Raw genomic sequence first — 26,746 nt, forward strand, 5'->3', positions numbered from 1 at the left:
AGTCACCGAGTGCAGGACCTGGAGGAAACACACACTGGATAGAAATAGGAGTGATTATCATTCCAAACATCTCTTATCCTGCCATCCCTTACGTGCCTATCAGAATACACAGCTACAGGTGGAACACTGACATGATCCAGGTTGAAATCACAGCCAGAAGGAATAAAACACAAAGTGCTTTTGGCTGCTCTGAGCTGACAAAGCATCAGTTTGGGCCTATTAATTAAGTGCTCAGCTGGGAGGCTGGAGAACTGGACTCCCCATTCCTGCTGCTGACATCATGCTCTAAAACAAAACTATTAATTCCACAATGTATTTCATTAAAGGAGACATTGTCATGGACATGGGTGTAAAAAGCCCCGTGACTCTCAGCATGTAGCACTGCTGCTGGAAGACAAATTTAGAGCTGAGGATAATGGGGAAATACACAATTAAAGCTCTACTGCATGTAAGTGCATCTCTAAGTGCCCAGGAGAGACCTGAGTACCAAACACTGCCCAGCTCGCTGGAAAAAAAAAAGATATTCATTTTCTCACAGATTTGCTCTGGCTGCTTGCCAAGAGTTCAGATGCAATTTCCACATGGATTTCCAGACTTTCTAGACTTTTTATGCTTATATACATGCATGTAAAATCTCAGTGCACTCAGTAAGGTGTTTGAAGTGTGATCAGCACAGACTTGGAGGGAAGCCAGAGGTCACAATGCACGCAAAGGAGCCCCATGGTGCTTAAATATGGACTTCATTCTTCATCTGCTTAAGATAGGGCTGCATTTAGCTGTATTAGATACATAATATACACAAGTATGTATGATACATATATTAAATATACCAGTTCTGCATTTAAAAACATATATATTCTCAGCAGCAGAAAAAAAATACTGCTCATCAACTGAATTCTTCCACAGAAAAAAAAATTACACTCAAGGGCATGCAAAGACCACTGAAATAATGAAAGAAATCTGAAAGCCTACAACAAGCCTACAACACATAGAGGTTTGTTCCTTTCACATCTAACAGCAAGCAGCTTAGGAACTCTATAACCAATTTACTCCTGTTACTGCCATACAAAAGAGTGACCCAAGCTCCAACCTGGGGGAATAGTTCTGCAAGGTCACCCCAACAAATACATCTCAAAATGCAACAGAAACACTGGATCTTGAGGAATGGTCCAGCTTTAGCACTACATTGTTTGAGACAGGTTAATTCACCTCTTCACATCTTTCCCCCCACCCCATCCCTTCTGTTCCTCTCATGCATTTTGATTACTAAAAATTTAGAGTGCAATATCTTCTTAGCCACTGCTCTATTACTCAACTTGAATCATATCTACTTTTTTTTTTACTTGCAGGTTTCTTTGTAGAAAGGAGTAAATTTGGTCAAAGAATAACCTATGTATGAATTTCTGCTCTTTGATATGCAGCTGAGTCCCTGGGTGCAATAGAGAAATAGCTAAGAGAGCTATTCAACTATGAATCCATTATTTCATGGAGTTCTATACACCCAATTCCTTCACAGTTGCAAAAAAATTATATTTTATTTTAACTGGAAGGGCAACAAAATTTAGAGCAGCATCCTTAAAATACCACCATGGGGATTTGTTCTGTGAATTAGGAAGGGGAGGGAGGGGGAATTTAGAGTGAGCTACTCATTTTGATCCAGACCATACCTACTGTGTTTCTTTTTCCTTAAACACACTGAAACAAAAATAAATGGCCCCATTGGCCAGTAATTTTCTTCTTTTCTAAGGAACTTGGAGACTAATATGTCACTTCCAGAGAAAAGAGACTTGGGCTGCAGGCTTGTTTAGCACACAGAAAATAACTTATTTCTGGGACTCTGTTAAGAAGGCAGCCTGCCTCTTTCCATTTCTCTCTTCATTTTGCTGTTTCAAAACACAGAAACAAGCAAACAATTAGCTCAGTGGGCTACTACTGATTACAGTCTCTTTGGAAGGAGTGAAACGTGAGTTCTTGAGTCGGAGAGCGACAGAGGCGAGACCTCCAATAAATACCAGAAAGGAAAGGGGAATAATGTTTCACCATCACCAGCCCTCTCCTGAGGTCGTTCTGCAGCTCATGTCTCTCCCTCCTCCACAGAGAACTAAACCACAATGAAAGTAAAGAGCAAAATGCCTTTTAACCTCCATCACCATGCCCACCTCCCGGTACCTTCCGTGCTAGTTGTACCCAGCTGGAAAAAAAAAAAAGTTATCTTTTAACCTTTTTTATTTCTTTTCTTTTCTTTTTTTTTTTTTTCTAAGATTCCATCCCTGCTGTTAGAAAAATTCCTCTTGCCAGGTTGCTGTGCTGCTTTCAGGGCTCTCCTCTGCTGTTTGACAGAGGCCTGTGGCGACAGCCCGAGGGCTCACTCACTGCCACTCACTTTGGGACTCCAATAAGCTCTTGGTTGCCCAGTTCCAGCTCCCTCTGAATGCTGCTTGGAAAATAAGAGTCTCAGCAGTGAGGTTTTATCCACTGACTCCTAGTTCAAAGTTCAACAGCAACCTACAGATCCAGTAGTGCAGAGCATTTTCAGAGGACAGCAAGTATGAAACACTTTACAGCATATCGTGGAGGAGAGTCACTGTCTTGGGTTAAACTGGTATAGATCCCTGATCTAGCTATCTATAAAAACTGAAAAGACTGAAAGACCTTCAAGCTGCCAAAAAAAAAAAAAAGCAACACCTAAGTTCCTATTATCTAATTTGCCTCGATAAATAAAGTGAGCTATCACTGCTTGGTCTGGGCTTTACGGTTCTTAAGAACTTAGGGATTAAATTATTCTGTGAAGAAGAAACTCTGTCAACCCCAAGTTTAAAACTGAGGAAGGTTGCACCTTCTTCAAGGTGAGTTTATACTAAAATATTTAGTTTTAAAATCAGAACGCCAGGTTTTGCTATGGATTATTACAGTGAAGAACTCTGAGGGAAAGATGGCCAGCACCAGCGCCTTCATCTCCTTCACAAAGCACTATCCCAACACAATCAATCCTCCTAACCCTCCACATGGCCAACAGCCTCCCAGTTCCCAGACTGGTGGAAGGAGTTCACTAAATGCAGGCACAGTACACAGAGTCCTTACTAAGCAAATTCACACTGCAAACAATTTGGCCAGTTCTGCTAAAGGGAAAGCTACAGATCTTACAGAGTGAAAAAGGATGAGCCCAGTGCATCTACTCAGTGACAAGCTGTGGCAGCTTCCATTTCAGAAACAGCAAGAGTATTTCAGACTTAGATTAAGAAGCTTTCGCAGCCTCTGTATTTGCAGAACAGAACGTGGGGTGAATTGATTAATCTTCATCAAACAGTAGGTAGTACAGAGAATAAAGGAGTAGATAACCTCAATTTAAAGCTGATTGTTTTTCCTGGCTTTATTATAAACTAGTTACTCCCAATCTGAAGGAAATTATGAAATCATCTGCTGTCAAACTTTAAAAATAATGCCTTATAGTACTCATCTATTTAAAACTTTAATGAAGTTTAACTAAAATCTGTTTTCTGCACCCATGTTTCTGCAGAGCAAGCATTTGGATTTGCATTCAACACGCATAAAATAGGAAATTAGGCTTTGGGAAGAATGGCTACAGAACTGCATCTACCACCATTGCAAATAAATTCCAAGTCTGCAGCAGCTGTAATTTGTTAATCTCCAGATGAAGTGGACAGAAATTGCACAGCCTGAGTTGCCCCTCAATTGTGAAAAACATCTATACAGCTTTGCCCTTCTTGTTAACCCGTGGTGTTCCCTGACATAACAGAGACTGAACTGGCTATATACATGTACCATATTCTCTGCTCTTTACTAGTGACCCAAGAGAAAACTAAAGGCATGTCACCATTTCACTGAGCAGCTCAGTTTTGTGGTTCATATTGCAACAGAATGAGAATTTTACTCTAAAAGCAATAGTCACACCAGTACGACTGTTTATTTCTCCCTGTTTGCTACCTCCATCTATCACTGCAAGGTTTTGGTCTTTCCTAAAGCATCCTGAAGGTCACTATTACTACATTTCTCAAGTTCAAATATCCTATCACTGGAAAACACAGCAGCTAAACAGCAATTGCAGTGCAGTGCAATAATCAGTAACATTCATAAGAACCCAACTAAACCCTTAAATCCTCCTCAAACAAAAGGAAGAAGGAGCCTGATTGTTTTAGGATTCATAAAAAAAGCTGTGAAACTATTACTGAAAATTCTCAAAAGGTGATATAGACACAGACTTAAAGGAGGAGTTGTGTTTTATTAGCACTTTTAAAGTCACTCTGAATTTTACAGAATCAGATCCTAAGCCAAAGCCCTAGGGCAAAGCTAAGGGACTCCTTCCCTCCATTGGAAATAAATCCATTTGTTCACTGCACCCCTGCAGAGCTGCTGTAACCAGCCACATTTAATGATATTTCTAGTTTTCACAGCTTTGCTGAGAAGGTTGTCACATTTCAGCAAGTACCTCAAAGGGAAGCCTTATTTATTAAAAGTTATCATAATTTCACCCAGTGCAACAGAGCTGCCTTGAGTGGCACAGATGAAATTCTCCAGTTTCATCTGCTCTGCTTTCCTATTATACTTTGGACTATACTATATTTATACTGTAATATTATACTACATGCAACTCAATACAGCTGTTTTTATAGCTGTGACAACAGCCTCTGCTCCCTCAGCTGTATCACTCTCTGCTCTAACCTGCATGTTCTTTAATATGATTTTCTCCTCACCTGTGCCTTTATTTTATTTTTGCAGGGAATCACGTCGTTTTTTGTCAAGTTGGCAGGAGAAGTTAAATGGGAAGTAAATTGGTTTTTCAAAGCCACCAGGACACGCCAAAAATAGTAAGTAAAAAAGGTAGTAAGGTGCAGCCCTGTAAGATTTTGCTTCACTAGAAAGAAAGAACAAAAAACAGTGGCTGTTCATAAAAATGCCAAGTGAATTGATGTTTCATTAAAGTAAAAAATTCCAGTGGCACAAAAGACTAATTTAGGTCTTAACACACCACATAGTCACTGTTTACTATTCCCATAGACAAAGGGTAATATATGTTCACACACTGGTTGTCTGTGCATGTATTTATTACACCTAAGGCAGCTTCTTCAGATACCCAGTGCCCTTCAAACAACAACTACAACAAAAACAATTACCTATTTTAAAACAAAGTTACTTGAAAACCAAGAAGCACAATAAATCATAATTTTCATAGCCCATAATCCTGACCTAAAGACAAGTAATTTTGGAAATGAAAGATGTTCATGTCTTGAATATTTTCCTAAATCAGAGACTTTGTTCATTGAGTATGGATGCCAGTTCACTTAAAATACATTTTTGCATTTTTTGAAACACCTTGGAAAATGGGGTAGTTGTTTCAGAAAAATAGAAGAAAACTAAGAAAGAAAAAAAAAAGGCACGGGGTGGGATGAAAGGTTATCTTACACTGCTCTAATTCTGGGCTACAGACTACCATAAAAAATGTGCTGAAGGGCAGTATTTTAATATGTTTAAAGACAACAGCTATAATGTTTCCTTGACCTTTTCCAGCCTGCCCAGCACAGTCCATCCTTTATTCATCAAGTAGGTCACCTTTTCCTCCAGTTTAATAAAGGCTTACAGGACAATTTATGGATTTCCATGAAAGCCTTGTATCAGTAGTGGTTCTAGCTGTGTCTTGAAACTTCCAGGACAGGGACACCCTAACAGAGCCATGACAAGATCTTTGGCTCTCATGGATTTATGGATTTGGTTGGTGAACTCTTAAAACTAAACTACTCTTATAGCAATCAAAAGGGACATCACTGAGTGCTGAAAAATACACCAGAAAAAAAAGAAAATCAAGTAACCCCCCTTGTACTAGGAAGCCACAGGACACGGTACATGCAGGATATTTCAAATTCTTTCCCCACACAGGTCATTGCACTGCCACTCTAATTCTCAGGCTTCTCCTCTAAAGAGGTCTGGGTTAGGACTAACTTTTCCACAGAAGTAGGCTCATAAAATAACAACAGTGAATAGGGAAAGGGAAAGTATGAAATTGAAATTTGCAGTCACCTCTCACACCGATAGCTCACCTCTCAATTTTCTAAGCCCTACTTCCCCAGTAAAGGGATTTTTTTCCTCTGCTGTCTACACATAAATTATACACATATTATGCACATAAATTAGAATGATTAAATAATTTTAATTGCTCTATCTGCTTCAAAAAGACTGATACTCTAATAAGTATGCATGCTCTCTCTCCATGTAAGCAGAGTATTTCTCTCCTCTGGAATGATCTATAAACAGCCTGAAGTTGTGTTGTCGAGAGAGAGAACAGTAGGAGTGTAAGAAAGATGGAATATCTTTGAGGTTGATTTTACCTGCACGTAGCAAATAGGTTTACACTGAAATAGGTGGATAAAGGTTTGTTCAAGGAATCCTTTTCCATGCTTAAACTTTTACCAAAAAAATACATCTGGGAAACACTACTGCACTCCTTGTGCCTACACACACAGAACATTTTCTCTGGATGTTTCCCAACTTAAGCTTCATATCAAGTATTCTGGAAGCAGATCCTTTGCTCCCACTTCTCCCATACACTGTTTTACTGAACACTTTGTAGTCCTGAATCCATCCTTGATTTCAGTAGTTATTCACAAAGCTATGTAGGAAAAACAAAGGCAAATCATTATTTTTAGAGTTTGCAGATCTGATTTCCCCACAGAGCACAGTCAGCAGTGTTTGAGGACTGTAAGGATCAAACCCTGATCATGCAAGGAATTAGTGTTTTACCCCTTAGTTTTACCCTTTAGTTTCAGTGGTGGCCGAGTTCCTTTCTCTATTTAAAAAACACTAAGAATTTTAAAAAAGCCAATGCTCCAGGAAAGAAATATTGTTGGAACTGTTAGAAATTAACCCCCTTTTTTCTCTTCTTTTTTCTCTTCCCCTTCATTTTGCATTTGACACATATTCCTTTTTCTAATGCTACTCCCTTTACTCTATGTCATAACTACTTTTGTCAAACAGTGTTGTTATAACCACTGGGGTTCAAGTGGGGCCAGAACTTTGCTGGTTAGCACAAGAACCAGTTGGTCTTCCAAAGAAAAGTTCTAAAAATCTTAACATTCTTTATTCCATATTCATCTGCTATAGAGCACAAATTACTCTCTGAATTGTTTTCAGCCTCACAGAGTATATTCCAGAGATGTAACTTTATATTTTAAGGAATACATGAGACTTTTGTTTTGAGATCATTTTGTTTAAATATCACAAATGAAGACTGACACTTCTCTAACTGGGCACTGTTGACAAGGGCCACTTAAGCTGTCACACACACTAATAAACAGCCATGCACTCTGTGGGCATTTGGAAAGAAAACCAAAAATAGATGAAGATGCTTTTGAGCTATAAAAGCTGAGGAGTGAAAATGGGGATAGCTTGTTTGCAAGAGCAGGGCAGGGCTCCAAACAAGAGTACTGCCAGCCCACAAATACAGAGGGACCATCAGATCCTGAGGTGAAAGGGAGGAGCTCTAAGTTGGTACTAAAGCTCTCAAGGACAACTGAGACTCTGCTGATGCAACTTACTTACCTTTAAAGCATATTTGGAAAAACTGACCTACAGGAGTCCTTGAAACAGCCACTGGTACTGAACATTTCTATCCATTTTTATTGGCTGCTGCTGCCAAGGAATGCATCAAGTCAAAATAAAAGTGCCACACGTGTCCTTCAGCATAAAATCAGTAGTTGTTATTAGTCAAAAGTACCTTCATTATTCACAGGGATTTTCCTTCTGATGCTTTTAAACTGAAGAGGGTTAACTTGATGAACATTGTCCTCTGTTTCTTTTTGTAAATACTGATTCTTAAAGCTCACAGTGTTTTCAGCTGATGAAACAGTTTTCATTTTCAGAACCAACATTAGTTTGCTGCACCACTGGTTGAAATGCAAGCATTTAGTCAAGCTTGTTTCCCTGGCTGCCTGGCTTTGCACATGTAATGAGAATTATGCCTTTCACACTCGTGCCAGTCTGCATTCTGTAGATGCAAGAATAACAGTCAGCACCACATTAAGACAGACAGCTCTGCAGAAAATAATCCAATACAGTCTCACCCAGGTGGCATTCCAATTTCAAACGTTAAAACTAATGAACAAGGGCTAATGATAGAACACAGTTTGTTTCTCCAGTCTAACCTGGCTTACTTTAAACCGCTGCTGGATGGCTTTTAAAATGCAGCAGCTTGAGAGTAGATCCTGTGCCACACACTTCAGGTAAAACAACACTGCTTAAGTAGTCTGTCACCTTGCATTCAGGTTACAAACAGGAAAAAAAACCACAAACATTTGAATTTTTACATAAGCCACTTTTTGCTAATTTTCACTGAAGACTGCAATCAAATCTCTGCTTTGTGTACATTATTTTGCAAGCCAGGTTTCGCATCTGAAAACTACATAAGGTTAATTTTGCACATGAATTCATGTAAGCATATGCAAGTTTTGTATTACCAGTACAGTTAGTACAGTATGCAAAAAGAAAAAAAGACAAAAAAATTAATATTTTTTCTTGATATCCAAAAATTGTATTTCAGTTTAACATATTTCTGATATTTACTGGTGTTTATTTCTATTCAGCAAGCTCTAGGCCTCCTGTGAAACCTTCACTAAAGTCCATATTATTTAAACACATTATTTAGAGGCAACATATCTCTGAATAATTTTCTAAATGGGGATATCCTAAGAACTTGCATATTCCTTCCTTGAATTAGGACCTTCATCCTCAGACTGGCTCAACATGAACCTGAACTGATCATTGCCAATAAAAAGTATTATCCAGGGCTGTTGTCAGGCTGTTCCATGTTTAAACACAGACAGTATTTCCAAACCAGTTCAGCCAGACATGAGATAACAGAACATAAATCACATTTTGAATTATAAGTTTTCTCTTGAACATCAAAGTATTTTAAAATTTAATAAATGAACGTTTTTGTAAACTTGCCTTGTATTTCCATGACCAGAAGGATTCTCTTTGCAGCACTAGAAGGACAGACAATTGAGGAATGAGCTGTTCTGCTGCATTACATGACAAAAGTACCTGACAGTCTAGGTAGGTGAGCCCATTCCACTTTTCTCCAGTAAAACTGTGTCTGGTAGGCAAGGATTTATGAGTGGCAATTACAGCCAATTATGATTTAATCAAATACTTGGCTTTTGATTTGGGCCAAAAGCAGATTTCCCATTTAAAAACAACAATAAAGAATAAATTTTGTTTTTCAAATACTAGCAATACTGAGAAAGTCTCCTTGATATTACTAATATAAAACCCAGAATTAGACTATCATCATAAAATAAGAACAACAAAACAAACTGTTCCTGTCTTTTAAGTCAGCTTGATATCCAGTTTGTAAACCAACATGAGATGGTGACTCTTGCACCACTGCAGGGTTTTATCTGGTTTTGTTTCCTATCCCATCCTTACCTGGGGTAGGACTCAGTCCACTGAAGAATTAGGTTCTGTGTGCCCTCGTGGTGATGCAGAAGCAAAGCAGGAGCTTACACTACCAAAATCTGATGAAAGAAACAAACTTAAATATGATCACTAAACTGATGACTAAAGGAGTAGATGCACACACAGTTCACCTTATTTAGTTCAATTTTGTATAAAGTTATTTACAACACAACAACAGATAGTATCACACCCACGCCAATCTGTTTCTATATTTTTTAGTTTCTGATTTTTAAACACAATGTGAGAGTTTTAGTTTGATCTGTTTCTTTATCTCTTCTAAATTACATAGGACCTGCAGTGCAAAAATCAGTCTAATATCACCACTATTAGAAGGACCTAAATCTTGAATTAGACTTTTTTGAAGTCACTATTGGATACCAAGTGACATCCATTTTCTCACTCATATTTCTAGTGAGTAGAAGAAGCAAGGCTAATGTGTTTGACCAGAAAATGTCAAGGAGAAAAATGTGTGAGTGCAGGCACTCAGCAGGTAAGACTACCCCAACCAGCACTGGTGTTGCAAGGCCTGCTGTCCTTTTTACACTTCACAAAGTTCTTTCTCACCCTAGGAATCTTCTGCAGAGATCTTTTTCTAAATCCAGGCTGCCAGTGAGAGAGAGCGTGTGAAATCTTAGCTGCAGCAGTCACTTCTGGGATCCCAGCTGGAAATATTCTGATCAATACCTGAGTTTCTTGCTCTGTCTCAAAATGCCAGGTCATGAGCTCATTATTTTCTGCAATCATCTCTGCCAACTTCCAAAGCCACGTGGCCCCTCCAGGGGCCAAGGCCTGCAAGGCCTGTGGTCCACATGCACACTTGGCTTTTGTACAGGCTACACTCCTGCTGCCAAGATGCTCCTTTGAAGTTCACATTCCCTGTCCTTGGGAAGAAAATACACATATAGTAATTCACACAGATTATTAAAATCTGAGAGGGGAAAAAGAAAGGAAGGAAAATTCGATGGATCACTTCTACTTGTCACCAAAATCTCAATCCACCAAAACATTCCTACCAAACTTATGCTTTAAAAAAAATTAAGAAATCCTTTATGCATATATTGGGATAGATCTCATTTTTGTAAGGGTAGCTGGGCCAGCTAAATCTGTTAGGAGGGAATACAACAAGCCTTCTCCCCCTCACTCACAGAAGCTGTACTGTGCAGTTGATACTTCAGCTATGGGGGGCATTTTCCCCCCTTTGCTGTTGCATAACACAAGATTCTTTTGTTCTCTTTTATTGAGAGATTCCTATTGTTTCTCCACACCAGTAGGACAACCTTCAGGCATGTAATGTTTGCTACTGCTCCATGACACACCAGCCCCTTCTTTGCTATTTCTGTTCTCCTCTTTGCTATTATGACACAAAGATGGCTGCATTGCAGTGACAACACTTGCCTGCAGCTCTTGACTTTTAGATGATGAGAGGTGCTACAGCATTTGGAGATGACAAGGTAAAATGTAGCAGGAGCTCATTATTTCTGCCCCCTCAGTAAATCTGGGTTCCTCTTGGCAAACACACAGCAAGCACAAAAGGGGGGAAAGATGGGAGAAGATGGGAGCAGGCACTTCCACCTCTGTATGTTCATGTACCAAGAGAGAAGGTGCACTAATACAGCCTCAACCACTCTTTTCTAGCAGAAGCTGCCCAACACTGAGTCCTCTTAAAATAAAATAAATTTGCCAGTTCCATAGTGACATGAGCAGAAAATTAAGATGCTCTTTATTACACTGCTAAGCCATGATCTACAGGCATTCTGCTGCTCCAGATCCACCATGTAATCCTGGAACCAGCAGTTTAATCTTTAAGCTCAATAATTTCCATATCTACAAAGACCATATCTACAAATTTCCACCAATTTCACATTTCCAGGTTTTAAGCTCTGCAGGGCAGTACTCACTTCTTCCAAAGTATCTTTGCAGTGCTTAACAAAGGCACTCTGACAAGAGTGAGAGTCTAAGACCAGTATGAGAGCACAGGCACCAGTACAAACCGTTCTGTGTCCCAGGTCTCAGAACTCCACACAAGACTTAAAAGATTGCAGTTTTTAGAAGACTTTGAGTACTTCTCTGAAGACAATCTTCAGCAAATTAAGAGAGGAGATCCCTGGGTTCTAGACAGAGATCCTCCTGGAAGAGCAAGGTCCTTCCCACACAATAGTGAAACTCTGGAAACACACATTTTAGTGGTAACTTAAAGCTCCTCAGCCATCATCTTCTATGATTTACTGTTCCCACGCTTTTTCTCCCTGCATGGTGAAGACCACGTGGCCTTTTCCCTGCCTAGAATCTTGGCAATTAAAATGTATGAAAAGAATTCATTGGTTTATCAGATGAACTGAAAGGTATTGGTGTCTCTTCCTATCAAAGAAGGCTTTTCCTGCTGTGCCAAGGTCAGCCTGAGATGTGATCAGTGAATCTCTGAACACTGACCCAGCAATAAAGGAAAGAACTTGTGCTGAAAACCTGAGCCCTTTTTCCAATAGCTTGTGAGGTTTACCCTATTTTTACTGAATTTTCTTTGATGTAATTAGTGCATTTGTTTCTATGAGGTTATGATTAAAATAATTAAAAACATCCACGAATCACTTAACACACTGTCAAACTCACCAACTATTTTAGTCCTGTCATTGCCTAGCTGGAGATTTCAATTTTAAGATTCTCACTGGCTCTAGGAGACAGAAGTTTGAGAAAACACTCATATGGTAAAAAGCACAGAATAGGAACTTACATTTTAAGACTTCAGAAAAGAACATTAGATTTGCACTTTGGCTCTTAGTGACTTCAGAGAACAAAAACAATAAACTCTTCAAACGCAGTTAACAGCAATTATCTAGCCAATCATCAGTCCTACCCAAAACCTGAGGTCTATATATGCAACAAATGTTTTGGGATTTGGGTTTGTTTCATTTTTTTTTAAGAATAACAGTTTTCTACTCCTACTGATTAACTTCTGTGGTTCATAGGTAAGTGCACCATTGCTACACGTGAAAGCTAAATTTAAGTCAGAATTTTAAACTTTTCCAACACATCTGAGATGGTAGAAGAGATCAGAATGTGAGCTTCCAATACCTGTTGTATTTTACAAGTAGGTTGTGATATTTTTCAAGTAGAAAGTTTTCCAATCACTTTTTCAAACTATTTTTCACGCCTGACAAATTTCACTCTTCATTTTTGATTAACAATACTTGACCTGGTCTTTGTCACATTATATATTGCACCAATGACACCCTGACTGGCATACACACACATCTCTGGAGCCAGATGCCACAAAAGCCTTCTAGAAATAAAGCAGATATGCAGCTGGTCCCTAATCACACTGGGACAAGCTACCACAATTTTAATTCACCTAAGCAAACTGGTTTTTCATCTCCTGGGGTACAGAGCACCAGGTGCCACCACTGTGCTGCAAGCAGCAGTCAGTGAAAACATGCACTAGTGCCATAGTTGCAGTACCAGGATCCTTATGGGTCCCTTCCAACTCGAGATAAAGAATCATAAACTATCTTTCAGGACCTTTTCCATATGCAACTCTTATTTAGATTTGGAAAAAAAAACCCAAAACATTTCAAGGCTCAACTACTAAGATGTTCAGCAGCATCTAAATTTGACCATCTAAATGGTCAAAGGTGAAGAGACAGCCACTACTGCCACCCACTCCCCTAAAACACTCCTATTGCAGTTAATCATTATGTGTCTATTAGGCTAGTTGTCTCCTTAACAACATAATTAAAAGTACATTTTTGATTCTTAATTATGCACGTCTTTGCGAATAACATGAATTTTTAGAAAGATGCTCCAAGCCATTCTCTCCCAATTCCACTGTTTACCTGGATTGAAAGCTGTTTCATACTTCTCAGTGTAAAGAGTCTGCATTTGCTAGAAATTGGAAAGCTGGCAAGTTTAAATAAGGGCATAGGAATAACACTGAAGTCAGCAGCAGGATCTTATCCGTGGTGCAATTCTACACAGGGAAGAAATCACATTTGCAAAGTTGAAAAGGGGAGCTAAGAATACTCTGTCAGACAGCCCAGGAAGTCAGTGCACTCACCAGCTGAGAAAGCATGTCGAGCAAAAGAAGTTGGTTACTTTGCAGCAAAGAAACCTCTTTTTAATGACAGTTTTAGGGCTGACTTCTGTTGCAGTCTGGATTGATGAGCATTTTTCAGCAGGAGGCTGGAAACTGATTCTGGTTGAATTTATAATGTATGTTATAAATATATTAAAATATCTAAACAGCTTAAAAAATTCGTTTTACAGTGCTTTTTTTTGTCATTATAGACAACTTCATAACCATTACACACATTTAGTTGCCAGGAGAAAACAGTTTTGGCAAAAGAACAACCACCAGTTAACATCCTAGAACCAAAAATTAGGTGCCTGACATACACAACAGAGAGGAAAAAATATCATTGAAACATTGTCAATTTTTCATCCTGAAAATCAGTTCATGCCTATGAGTGATATGCTCATAATAAGTTCTGAATTTGCAGTAAACTATACCAAAATCTGATGGAATAAACAACTGAGAACAATAATACAGTGACAGTTCAGAGCAATTCCTCACTTACATGATGTTTCTAACCAGAAAAGAATCTCCAACTTCATGCAAAGGACTGTAATGAACAAAACCCACAATTCATCCACAAAGACCAGAATTTGGGGGTCACTTTAACTGCATCTGCTTACATCAGCAATAAACTCTTTATTTAAGCTGAAAGTTCACTTACAAAACTGACAAACTTGAAGAATCAAGACATCTGATGACACAGGACACCACAATTTACAGCTTCTCAGACATTTTCCTGATTTCAAGGCCTGTTCTTGCAGAAAAGTGGAAAATGTGATTTTGTTAACAGAAGCACAGTTCATACACATGACACGACCACACACCTGCATCACAGCATTCCTTAATAAAGGCAAAAAACCACTTTGTACAAAGTTATTAATTATGTATTCATTTGTAAAGGTAACTCCACTGACTGAACATTTGTTTATAAACACTAGCAGAAGTTTGACAGTTCGCATTTTGACACACCACACACCAAAAGAACACTTTTTACTCTTGTCCAAACCAGTACAAAAAGGCAGTACCACAAAGCCGTGGAGTAACCCGAGGACTGATGTTTTTATTAGAGATCTAGAACGTTTATTCCAGAGCCTTCTCACCTGCAGTCCAAAATTCAGTAAACCAGCTCCCAGTTCCAAGTTGTTTGTGAGCCAGCTTATTTTGGTTTCACTCACTCAACAGCTGAGCAGCTTATTGTTCCTAAACATTGTTAAGCAGCATATTTTTGCAGACTCATCTGTGGTGTAGTGACCTACTGTCAAAGTAAAGGAAACTAATGCAAGGGTTGTATTTTTACACATGTACACAAACTACCAGAAAAAAGGCAATTTTGTTCACATAAGAAAGGGATATTGTGGCATATCCTGCTAAAATATCATTGGGTGAATTAATCCATCTCAAAATGGAGATGAGTGAACACTGGCAAGATTTTAAATGAAGTTTAGGAACTATTTCCTTGATGCAACATTTAAAAGTCTGAATTACTCACAAATTAAGCTGTTCAGTAAACTCACCTTTGTGCTTTCTTCTTTTATGACAAAAAAACACTTCAAGGGACATTCGAGCACCACTATTTTCTCACAGTACTGTTTGTTTATACACTTCCTAACTGAAGTACAATTCAGATCCCATATTCCATTCACTATCAGTTAAACCTCTCATTACAGTTCTGAAGAACTGCCACACGGTGGAGGTAGATGCCTACAACTTGGAATGAAAGGCAGAGGTGATGTAGTATCTTCATTTTATGTTAGTGTAAATTAATTACCTAAATTAATTATCAAATTACTTGCTTTGAAAGCTACTAGAAAGCTAAACTGAGGAGGGGTAGAAGGAAAAAAATAAAGACCATCTCCAAGTTACAAAAGTCTTCACCAAAAATAAGTTTAAATTGTAGGGTAATTGTCATTGAAACAATACAACAAACCCTTCTACAATTTAAAACCTGTGCAGATCTATATACTAAGAGAATTAGATCCCTGAGTAACATGCTTTTGATCCAGGCAGACAGCAGCAAATATGTATTTCTGAGTTTTATTTTAAACTAAAGCCATAATCCTAAAAACAAAAATGTCATGTGCAGTCTTACAGGAAACCCCATACATCTAAAATCAGAACTCCTTTTCATGAGTGTGCTCTCATCACTGAGGTCCATAACTTTGGCTCTAATGTAAATGCCATCTAGCAGAAGAGAATTCTTCCTTATTGCAAAGCAGCAGATCCTCCATAACAAAGGGGCAGAACTGGATTTTCCAATGCAGTGCTACCCAACAATAGCAGCTGGCCTGGAAAAGGGTTGAAGACTTGAAGACTCTTGCAAGTGTTTCAGAGATTTTTCACAGATGTACTTCAACAGCCTCTGCCCTTCCACATGTGGCCCCTGGACACCCACATAATAATTATATTACCAGGAACACAAACAGTGGTTGGTGCACTCTGGGACTGTCATTTCTCAGACTGAGCAAGCCCAAATCATTGATAGCAGGGTTTAACTAGTACTCAACACTAAAACAACACATTAAGTCCTACCAGCAGTCTTCACCAGCAGAAGCCACATCATTTCTTAACAATCCTGTCCAGAAGTGCACAGATTTACATGTTCTGAGCTTCCTTCTTCCCCTGTTTACTACATACATCCACTACTCCCAAGTGCTTTTACTCTACAGGAAGCTGCAACAACTGATTACTGTAGTCATTCCTAGAGTTAGGAGAAACAAAAAACTAAGGTAAACAACTCAGTACAGTTTTAAATCTGTAAAATAGATCAGCCAGACTACTGTCCTGGGCTCCAGCTCCTTCCTTATGTACTTAGCTTCAGACTTACTTGGTCCAAGTTCAACATTATCACTTCACTACACCAAATCCAGCACATATCACAACTCTCCAGCACACCAGAAATGTATTCTGCCAAGCAACTAGCAAAACAAGAATTTAGCTGAACTCCCTTTATTTTTCTCCAGTCATATGCATGGCAAATATTTTTTGCCAAGGAAAAAGCCAGATGTATTTTGAGAAAACATGTTCAGGTGTTAAATCTGAGTAGTTCCCTTTGATCAAATGCAAATGGACAAGTAGCAACCAATATTCTAAAAGCATAAGCCAGCAAATCCATCAAATGCATCTCAAAAATCTCTGCATCTGCCTGCAGGTAGGTTCCTTCTAAAGCGTTCAGTGAAGAACAAAGTGCCCCGAGGTAGAAACCTTACTTCTCACTAAGTGCTTTGGGGATTTTAGTCAGGACCATCTCTAGCTTAGTCCTGTAAACTGGATGCCCATCAGCACCTGAGGGACATCAGGCATGCTGCTGGACTAATCCTGCAATCTAATTTTATCAGAGGAATGCAGCTGAAGAACTGAGACCACACTGCAGTGTGAAGCAAAGCGTGGAAAGGGGTGTAATTGGATTCACCTGACCAACACACCACTGACCCAAACTAAAAGGCTGATGTTGACCACACTAACACAGCCACAAAGTTATTAAAGGAATAGTAGTTTCCCAAGTATTATGAAAAAAAATTGTCCTCTTCCCAGATGAATGAGACTATGAGCCTAAATGACACATGTGATTACTTGAGAGGCTCATCTCCAAAACTTCCAGAGGGAAAGTTCAATTCTAAAAGTAAAAATAATTCAGCCAATACCTTAAGAGAAAATTTCTTAGAAAAGTCTTGAAATGAAAGCAGCTGTGTTCACCAAACATTGCATTTTCCTATTTAGCTACTTCAACTCAATGTTTTCTAGTTTAGAATGCTACAGTTTGTTACCTGTTAAGTGCACACTGCTATAAAATACCCACAGAGACAACATTTAACCACTAGCTAGTTTGAAACCCAGTTTGTACTGCTTTGTAAAAATCAGCAGCACCTCCTCTCCTGCTAACACTTCAGTAAACATTAGACAGCATCATATTTAATAGTTAAGAGCACTGCAGATAGTTTTTCCTAACAGAACTCATACTTGTTTAAAAACCAACCAAAGGAAAAAACTTCACTTGATCTTTATTAATTAAAAAAAAAAAAGAGTTCAAAGGCTGCTATGACATTTAGAACAGTATGCCAGAGATAATTATAAAACAGCAATGAATCTTAATTTAAAAAAAATAAAATGACACACACTAAGAACAGCCCCTGTCCCTGGGAGCCAGCTGTGCATAGTTTTCTTCCTGCAAGTAGCCCATAGTCTCTCCAGAGGGGAAAAAAATAAAAAATTAAAGGCATCAGTAAATGTAGCTGCCATTTTAAGCACTTGCAACTTACTGGGAAATAACTCACAGAAAGTAATTATAGAGAAGTCAGTGCTGACATTTTTCCTACAATCATGCAATTGGAGCACAAATGGGAATAAAGCACTTTTATTTACACTTAACTCAGTTTGCAAACCCAGGTGTACATTGCCATCATTTAAAGTGCAAGCTACATGTCTGCTGAATTAACTGAAGGCATAACAGGCGCTGTGGGAGATAAAACACCACCTGTAGTTATACAACTAACCACGGATCCAGCTCCAGCCCTGACCAGCTGAGTGTGTTCCTGCCTCCGGGATATTACCAGCCAAACACATATTCCATTGCTTTGGATACAATACTTTCATCTTTCCTAGGAGTCTGTCTGTCAGAAACCACCTACAATGGAAGGGAGAAAAAAGAAGAGAGAAAATAGTCAGTCAGTACAGCTAATTCTTTTTACACTAACCCATTTTTATTTCTTTTCCTAAGGACTACTGTATTTTGACAAAATATGTTTGAAATCGTTTCAAAACAAGCCCTTAATCCCTGTAAAAGTGACAAATAATTAATTTATTATTATTGTTATTATTATTATTATTTTAGAGACTGAACAGACTGAAGTACATCTTTAAAGAAATGATAGCAAAAGATAAAAGCTAAGGTCACGTTGAAGTTAATTGTCTGTACAGCCTCACACAACCAAGGGGAGACAGCACAAAAACACATGCTTCTTTTTCCCTTAAAATACCTGATAGTCACTAGTGGAAGCTTTATATGCTGTTGCAAGAGGTCTCATTGTAGAAATCCTTGTAGTATTATTTGCAAGTTGTATTGGTGTGCCAGTAGATTTTGTAGGTGGAGTGAAAACCGAAGACATTGAGGATGTAGAGCTTCTTTCAGAGTTTTCCATCACACTCTTAAAAAGAGGGTTAATACAATGTAAACAAATACCAAAAAGCAGTATTCCAACCTTATCCAAAATTGTCTACTATCTAAAATTGTTTGATAAAATGTATTCATACCCCAAAGATAAATGGCCTGTCAGTAAAGAGCACACAGGTACAGACCACCACCAAGCATTTTCCTCACTGCAATCATTCATATTTTGGATTATGCCATTGCAAAGTAGTGAAAGCTTGGAATCTGTTCACAGTCTGTATTAAACCTCAACCAAGTTTGAAACAGTGTAGAGAAAATATATTGTACTAATTGCAACAAACTTCAAGTAGTAACTTGTTTCAGGCCTAGTAGAACAAAGTAGCATAACACTCCCTTTCTAAATACTTCTAAAATATTTGACCTGATCCAGACAAAACTGTCTTCAAGTCTTTAGCAACTCTCACCTTTTGCTCAGACTCAGCTTGCCAAAGAGTTTCATTCACTGCCTTTAGCAGATGCCAGAAAAGAAGTCAGAAGGCTCCATTTTGTAAGCTTTTGTTTGGAAAGGAATGCATGTAAAATGAAAGAGGGATCAAGTGACTTGATGGGCACCACGAGTTCCACCAGAACCCAGAGGATACATGGTGGGAAATAACAACTAGCCTGGGGGGGCAAATTTTCAGTTCAATGTACTAATATAAACTCAAAAGCCAGAAACACATGAATAGTCACATTAAAAAGAGAGGGACAATGAGGAGGGGCAGCAACAGTCTTAATCTGCCCTCATATATTGCAGCCTCTGAGTGCCATAAATTCCAGCTGGGAAACTTCTCTCAGTTGCCTCACGTTACAGTTTCATTTCACTACCTTCAACAGCAGTATAATTCTGTGCACTGCAACTTCCAAGGAGCAGAGACTGCCCACAATGATCCTCCTCAGCAGGAAATGTTGAGAAATACTTAAGACCTCGTGTAATGTGTAACATTCTATACCTACACAGCTACATATGCTCTGCAATTCCAAAAGAAAAAAAATTAAAGAGGTCAGGGGAAAAAAAACCAAAAAGGAAGATCAAAAGAAGGGTGCCTTATATTTAACTAAAAGCAGCTCTTAACTTACTTTATCTATACAGGGCTTGACACCAATCATGATGGATTCACCAAAAATTCTTCCATCTTTGCTCAAGGCTTTCCGGGCTTGAAGCTTAGACTGATATCGAATGTGCATCCAGTTTCCTGTGTTGGACATCTGCAGGAGATGAGGTGAAAATTGTGAAATGCAGCTTCTTAAATACATGAGTCCCAGTGTTTTCAGAAATAAGTGTCAAACTAAGACATACCACGTGCTTTAATATGTTTCCATACTGAGCAAACTGTAGAAGAATGTAGGAAGCTGATGCTTGAGGAAATCTGAAGGACAGAAAAATTGTAAAAAAAAAAATAAAAAAATTACTAGTAGTTTAAGAATTCAGGTGCTAAAATACAATCCTATGAAGGGTTTATAGAAATCCAGAAGAGAGCAGTGTGAAACCAATTTAGAAGCAGCAACTTGAGGAATACTACCTTCTAGGCACTTTTACTTCACCACACACCTCCATGGCAGAATGGTGCCTTTCTAACTTGAAAAAAAAATAACATTCAGCTTAAGTTAAGGTGACTCACTAAAAACTATGTTTGCTTGCTTTAACCACAGTTGTATTTCCTGCACACCTACGAATGCCAGACAACAGCAGTGCCCAAGTATTTCCCTTCACATGTCATGAAGACTTCACCCAGGTTTTTCTAACAGTCTGGAAATCAGCTTACCCAAATACAGTTACCCATGTGTCATCAAGCTGATCTTCTGAAGTAAGGGAATCACCTTGAGTATAAAAAGGATCTAGCTGAGCAGGAGACAGAGTAGTTTTCCTAGGCTGCCCAATACTTGCAGGACTGAACACGCTTGAAGCTGTTAAATTAAAATGGCATCGTTGAACGGATTTCTTTTGCAAAACAGAGAAGCTTAAAAGTCTAGAATAAAAGAATAAATTCAGTATTGAGCATTTCACTTGTATATGGAGGAGTCTGATGGAGATTTACTCACAGACACAGACAAAAAGTAAGTCAATCCAAACTTCATATCCACAAGGGTGCTACTAAGTCTCATGACTAAATCAAGATCAGAAACCTTATGAAGATGGAAGGCAACCCATCAATCTCAGCTGCTTCACTCGAGTACAACCACCTCTGTGCTCAGTTCAACAACACTTTTTGAAGAAGGAATAAGTTGATCAAAAAATTCAGTGTCAGAATGGATAATTATTTCCTACTCTTACACCCTCTGAAAAGCTAATAAATGCACAGTTCCTTTGCAAATTAGTAAGGAATTGATGTAGTTTCAACGGTGATGACTCTTCTGCATTAAGGACAGCAATAAGAAAGCAGATTATATCTTTTTACAGGACATCTACCTGTGCCTGGAGTTGATGGCAGAATTCCAACTGATGGGCTCTGTGTTAAGGAGAAGTTGGCCTGCATTGAAACACAGAAAGTAACAAATCATTCTTACAGGCATACACTGCTCAGATCAAAAGAGATCATCTTCAGGTGATTTAAGCATCAGGTAAGAATATTAACTGTTGCCTTAACTTACTCCTAGTTTTTAAGAGTAAGAACATGTATATTTAATACAAGATTATTAAGAGTTACTAATGAAAAGTTATTTGTACTTAAATGTACTTGACATATGCTTTGTGAGGCAAAGTATCAGTACTCAGAAACCTTACAGTTTAGCTTTTTCAAAATAGTCATCTCTCTATTGCTGCAGTACAGTAATTCACACATCCATGTGATGGGAATCCTGATGGGAAGAATGTCAGCATCCTAAGGCACCAGCATCTAATTCTCACTTCCTAAAGGGTTCAGAAATCATGGGATCACTTGTATTCCTCACTACTAGACTCACTTTCCTGCTCAACTATTTAGTGCAACTGCACTGAAGGGAAGTATACTTCAAGTTTTAGCTGTTAGTACTTTTTTTCTTTTTAACACAGGATTTCAACATCCAAAACAATTTTAGTGTATTTTTAACCTGAATCATGGCATTTCTTAGATACAAGCCCAGCCAAGCTGGAGTGCCTGCAGACATAGCAACACATGTTCTGACAGCTGTTCAATACCTTTTTCTTAATTTAACTTCCAGTCTTTTAAGACACTGTTGGATTCTGTCTGCCACAGGGAACCTCAGCTTCCAGAACAAACTCTTCAGAAGGCAACATTCAATAGAGAGACTGCTCATTCAGTGAAAAGCATTCTCCTTGCATCAGAAGGATCATGTCCAACGAAAAAGAACCTAATAATGCTTGGCTACTCACTTAAGTAGCAGAGCTTATTATAAAAAAATTACCCTGTAGAAATTTTAGTGTTCCTCTTTCAAAATTAACCCCACCTTCCTACCCAAATTTTGATCAGATATTTTACTCAGAAAAAAATTCCTTCTATTTCAGGAAGTGCCTCTATTGCCCACCAAAAGATAATCAGAGAAACATAGAATTGTCTGGCTTGGAAAAGACCTCTAAGATCGAGTCCACTAACACAGCACTGCCATCTTCACCACTGAACCATGTTCCCACATGCCACATCTTTTTTGAACACTTCCTGGGATGCTGATTCCAACACTTCCCTGGGCAGCCTCTTCCAACACCTGACAGCCCTTTCAGTGAAGAAATTTTTCCTGCTATCCAATCTAAACATCTGCTGCTGCAACTTGAGGCCACTTCCTCTTCTCCTATCATTTGTTACACCTGGAAGAAGAGACCAACCCCCATCTGCCTACAACTTGCAGGGAGCAAAAGGGCCTTTCTGGCAATCAATAAATCTACAAGCAGGTGAAAATCTGCAACAAGTCTGGATTTGTACATACAAAGCACAACTGAGGCATGACTTGCATTTCTCACTCTCTACTGTAATGACAGGAGTTTGCTTCATGACAGCAGCTCTCAGTTAGTGTGCACAGCAGCAGGCACACCAACCACCCAGAGCCAGCAGCAGCACGAGCAGAAGGCTCACCCTTCATTTTGCTACAGCAGTTTACAAACCCAGGTTGAAGAATTCACCGAGGCAGGAAGCTGCCCCACATCTTCTGCTAAGAACAGGCCAGTACCAGAGACACTTACTGGTCTTCCTGAGGTTAGAGGTGTTGATCCAAGCCCAGGACTGGACAACTCATCATAAATGCTCCTGACAGGTGGAGCACCACCTTTATCTTTATGTGTGGGGACCACTGGTTGTGGGGGAGATCCTCCTGCAATGCAAAGGGACAAAGGAAGAGCATGAGCAGACTTGCCACTGTACTCCACTGCTGCTTGGTTTTGAGTCTCCAGTGGTAAATTCAGCCATGAAAAAAGCTGTTGGTTGGTTCACTGGGCATTTGCATCTGTTCAGGTTTGAATGGTGTACATAACACAGTGTCACATGTGTTAAACTGTATCCTTACAGAAGTACCATCTAAAACTTTTAGACCTCTTCTTAACCCTTCATACTCTCTGTTAACGTGCACTTGTTCTTTTTCTGAAGTTCTGAGCATACCTCTAGCTACAATGAGCATACAATAGCTACATCTTCCTATTTTAAGGCAGGTTAGCAGTGTATTTTAATTGTTTCAGACACTAACTAGCCTGTAGAGTAGAGATGCAAAAGCAAGACTTTTAAGACTTGAGACGTACTACATGCTAAAGAACCATACCAAAATGCACACAGATGCATTCCATGTGATTGTTACATTCCCACTGCCTAAATTCCTTGGCTTCCCATCTCATTTCACATTAAATAAAAATGTAAGCAAGCTCTTGATAGCAGGGACTAGCTCGCTTTTAGACAGGATGAAGTGAAGCCAGCTTCCCTCTCACAAACTTTGGGACTTCCAGTATAACAGAGAATTAAACTGACTGAGAGAACTTGAGGTATCTCTAAGCACTTTGTGTGGGTTTACCTCAGGAAAAAAACCCCAGTTAACAGTTTTCACTTGCAAAACATTTAGAAACTAAGCTTTTCCACAGTACTTTTCAATCCTAAAATTCTGAGCTTCAAGACTCCACTCTGAAGTGTTTAACACATACAAGAACTGCTCCTGTTATATGCAATAACTGTATTATATAAAGCACTCTCCCATCCAGGTTTTCAGTTTTAGTGATGTATTTAATCACTCATTTTGGTAAGGCTGTTTTAGTACCTTACTGTTTCCTCCTTTTCTAAAACTGATACTTTGAGACTATGATAAAGCCTTTTAAAATCAGTTGGGTGAAATTCCCATGACTACTTCCAATGTCATAAATATTTCCCTAAGAGGTTTGTACTTGATGGGGTCAGGAAAGGCAGACAACAGCAAGAAGTAGGAGATCAACAGACCAACAATCACAGAACGTGTTAAGTTGGAAGGGACCCAGAAGGATCATCGAATCCAATCCTGCCTGAGATTCAAAGAAGAGAATATCTAAAATTCTCTTGCAGTGCCTTAATCCTCAGTTTCTCCTTCAAGATGACTATTAACACCATCAGATATTAAATTATGCCAACTGATTTAGTAAAAAAGCCAAGATCAGCCATGATGTGCTAACTACTCACTCATACTTCTCAGAGAAGAACACAGACACAATAATACCAACTTAAAACCATGGGTAAGAGCTCTTCCCAGTCTAATCAATCAGGTCACAGAAAAGAAATGAGTATCTACAGCTAGGAAGAGTCAGTGCTACTTCAGTTCAATGACAGCAGACATCAAGACTAACTACAACCATTAGATAATAATTAAGAAGCATTTTTTTAGTTTCTCTCATCTCAGTTTTTACAAGTCTGACAATCCATGACATTTTAGAATTCACTGCAAAGAAACCAGCAGTTTGCACGTGCTGCACTTAATTTGCCAGCAGACATCTGTTTTAAATAAAGAGAAAACTCTAATGGCTGTATGTGCAATTGACTTGTAAAGAGGTGTATAAATTGATTCTGTATTAGCAGAGATTTATATTAACTTCCCAGTAAAACAAAGTTTTCCTGGTACCAAAACTGCCATTTTTAAAACAGCTATTAAACTGAAGACTAGTTTGAAGAATTTAGCCAAACTCCATTGAATACACTCGACTTCACCAGTTATTCAATCACTGGAATTTGTTTATAGCAAGCTATAAAACTTGCTATAAGGATTCAAGTCTGCAACAGTCAAGCAGAATGACGAGACAAAGCAATTTGTTACTTTCAGGACAATTTTCCAGCATTTTCAGAGTCCTGACCTGCAAGTAGCGGAGACCTCGTTTCCATTACTCCGACTGAAGGGCCGCACAAAGCACGTGGCTGTGGAGTCACCGGTGCAGGTAAGTCACCCATCAAAAACCCGGGAAGGAACTGAGCACCAGCTCCTTGTTTGGGAGACGTCGGGGAGCCGAGAGTCATTGGCTCAGCTCCTGAAAACAAAACGTAAAACCAGGGAAAAGAAAAGTGACCTAGCGTTTTTTTTTCCAACGCTTTGATTGTGGTTCTGTCAAAGAAATGTAACACGAGATACAGCAAGTGATTAAGATCACGGAACGGCAGAATCGTTAGGATTGGAAGGGGCCTCTGGAGATCACCCAGGGCAGGGTCACCTGGAGCAGGTGACACAGGGACATGCCCAGGTGAGTTTGGAGTGCCTCCAGAGACAGAGACTCCGAGACCTCCCCGGACAGCCTGTTCCAGTGTCTTCCCACCCGCAATGGAAAGAAGTTCTTCCTCACGTCGAGGTGGAACTTCTTGTGTTTTAGTTTATGGCCATTGCTCCTCGTCCTGTTATCATTGCCACCGAAAAGAGCCTGGCATCATCCTCCTGACACCCGCCTCTGAGATATTTACATGCATTAACAATTCCAAAGACGGTTCTATAATAATTCACTTTGCAAGTTTTGCAAGCCAAGTTTACCACAACCTCGCATTCTTCGCAACTACGAGCAGCGGCCGCTCGGTTTAATTCCAAGCCCATTCCGCTTCACCCCAGAGGGAATATCAAGTGGTCTCAAGTTGTGCCAGGGGAGGTTTAGGTTAGATATTAGAAAGAATTTCTTTACAGAGAGGGTGGCCAGACACTGGAATGGGCTGCCCAGGGAAGTGGTGGATTCTCCGTCCCTGGAGATTTTTAAAAAGAGACTGGATGTGGCACTTAGTGCCATGGCCTAGTAACCGCAGCGGTAGTGGATCAAGGGTTGGACTTGATGATCTCGAAGGTCCCTTCCAACCCAGCTGATTCTACGATTCCCCGTCCTGGCGCCGTCTCCCACCGCCTACTCCAGCCTGGCGGCATCCAGACTCCTCCGGGCCTGGAGCAGGGGGTCAGCGCGGGCCCCGCTCCCTTCACCGGGACACTCGAGCGCGGGGACCCGCCGAGCACACGCCGTGAGGCGGCGCCCGGCACAGCGGCAGCGCGGGGGCGGCCCGCGGGCCCGGCTCACCTGCGGGCGGCGGCTCCATGGCGAAGGCGGCCATGGCGGCCCGGGCGGGAAGCAGGGGGCGGCGGCGGCTCCGCCGGGCGCTTTCAAACAGGACGGAGCTTCCTCTCTCCGTCACTTCCGACCCGCCCCCCGACATCTTGGGCGGGAGGGGGGCGCGGGGAGCTCCCTCACGGGGCGCGGCCGCTGCCCGGGCCGGGCTCTTCCCTCACGGCTCCCCGGCAAACGGCTTCACCCACCCCACCCACCCACCCACCCCCATCCCCGCGAAGGGCCAGGTCGTGAAAAAAAGGGTTGAAAGAACCGCAGTCACCGTTACAAGAGCTTTTGCCGCGTTGTTGTTTCCAACAACTCAAAGCTGCCCCCTTGACTCCCCGGGGAGAGGGCTGCGGTCGCTGCCCGGGCTGCCCCAGCCCGCCGAGCCCGGGTACAACGCTGCGACCGCTGCCCTCGCAGACGGCGACCGAGGGACTGCGACCAGATGCAGAGGGGTCGCCTAAACCTCGCACTAGCGTTTAGCACAGAGTCATGGGATGGTTTGGGTTGGAAGGGACCGTAAAGATGATCTTCCACCCTCCTGCCGTGTGCAGGGACACCTTCCACCAGCCCAGGTTGCTCCAAGCCCCATCCAGCCCGGCCTTGGACACTTCCAGGGATGGAG

General features: G+C 40.2%; 1 protein-coding gene across 1 annotated transcript; it reads right to left on the bottom strand.

Moving 5' to 3' along the window:
• Positions 1-17,517: 17,517 nt before the first annotated feature.
• NUP35 (nucleoporin 35) lies at positions 17,518-26,279 on the bottom strand. The gene is made up of 9 exons (XM_051790996.1): positions 26,089-26,279; positions 24,901-25,071; positions 22,789-22,916; positions 21,085-21,145; positions 20,441-20,582; positions 19,975-20,044; positions 19,755-19,883; positions 18,505-18,672; positions 17,518-18,152 (listed from the first exon to the last, which is right to left on the bottom strand). The coding sequence occupies exons 1-9, from the start codon at positions 26,222-26,224 to the stop codon at positions 18,075-18,077; spliced, it is 1,083 nt and encodes a 360-aa protein (XP_051646956.1). The 5' UTR covers positions 26,225-26,279; the 3' UTR covers positions 17,518-18,074.
• Between the last annotated feature and the right edge of the window lie 467 nt (positions 26,280-26,746).

This window comes from Manacus candei, unplaced genomic scaffold (assembly GCF_025592945.1).
Source record: "Manacus candei isolate 608988 ecotype Guabito, Panama unplaced genomic scaffold, ASM2559294v1 h1tg000029l, whole genome shotgun sequence".
In the NCBI taxonomy this organism is placed as follows: domain Eukaryota; kingdom Metazoa; phylum Chordata; class Aves; order Passeriformes; family Pipridae; genus Manacus; species Manacus candei.

What these genes read in the sequence shown, in the direction of transcription:
- NUP35 (XM_051790996.1), bottom strand. Translation starts at nt 26,224, where the DNA reads ATGTCGGGGGGCGGGTCGGAAGTGACGGAGAGAGGAAGCTCCGTCCTG. An exon ending in CATGGAGCCGCCGCCCGCAG is followed by an intron (nt 25,072 to 26,088) that starts GTGAGCCGGGCC and finishes TTTTGTTTTCAG; the next exon opens with GAGCTGAGCCAATGACTCTC. An exon ending in TCAAGCCCTGTATAGATAAA is followed by an intron (nt 18,673 to 19,754) that starts GTAAGTTAAGAG and finishes CCTCTTTTTAAG; the next exon opens with AGTGTGATGGAAAACTCTGA.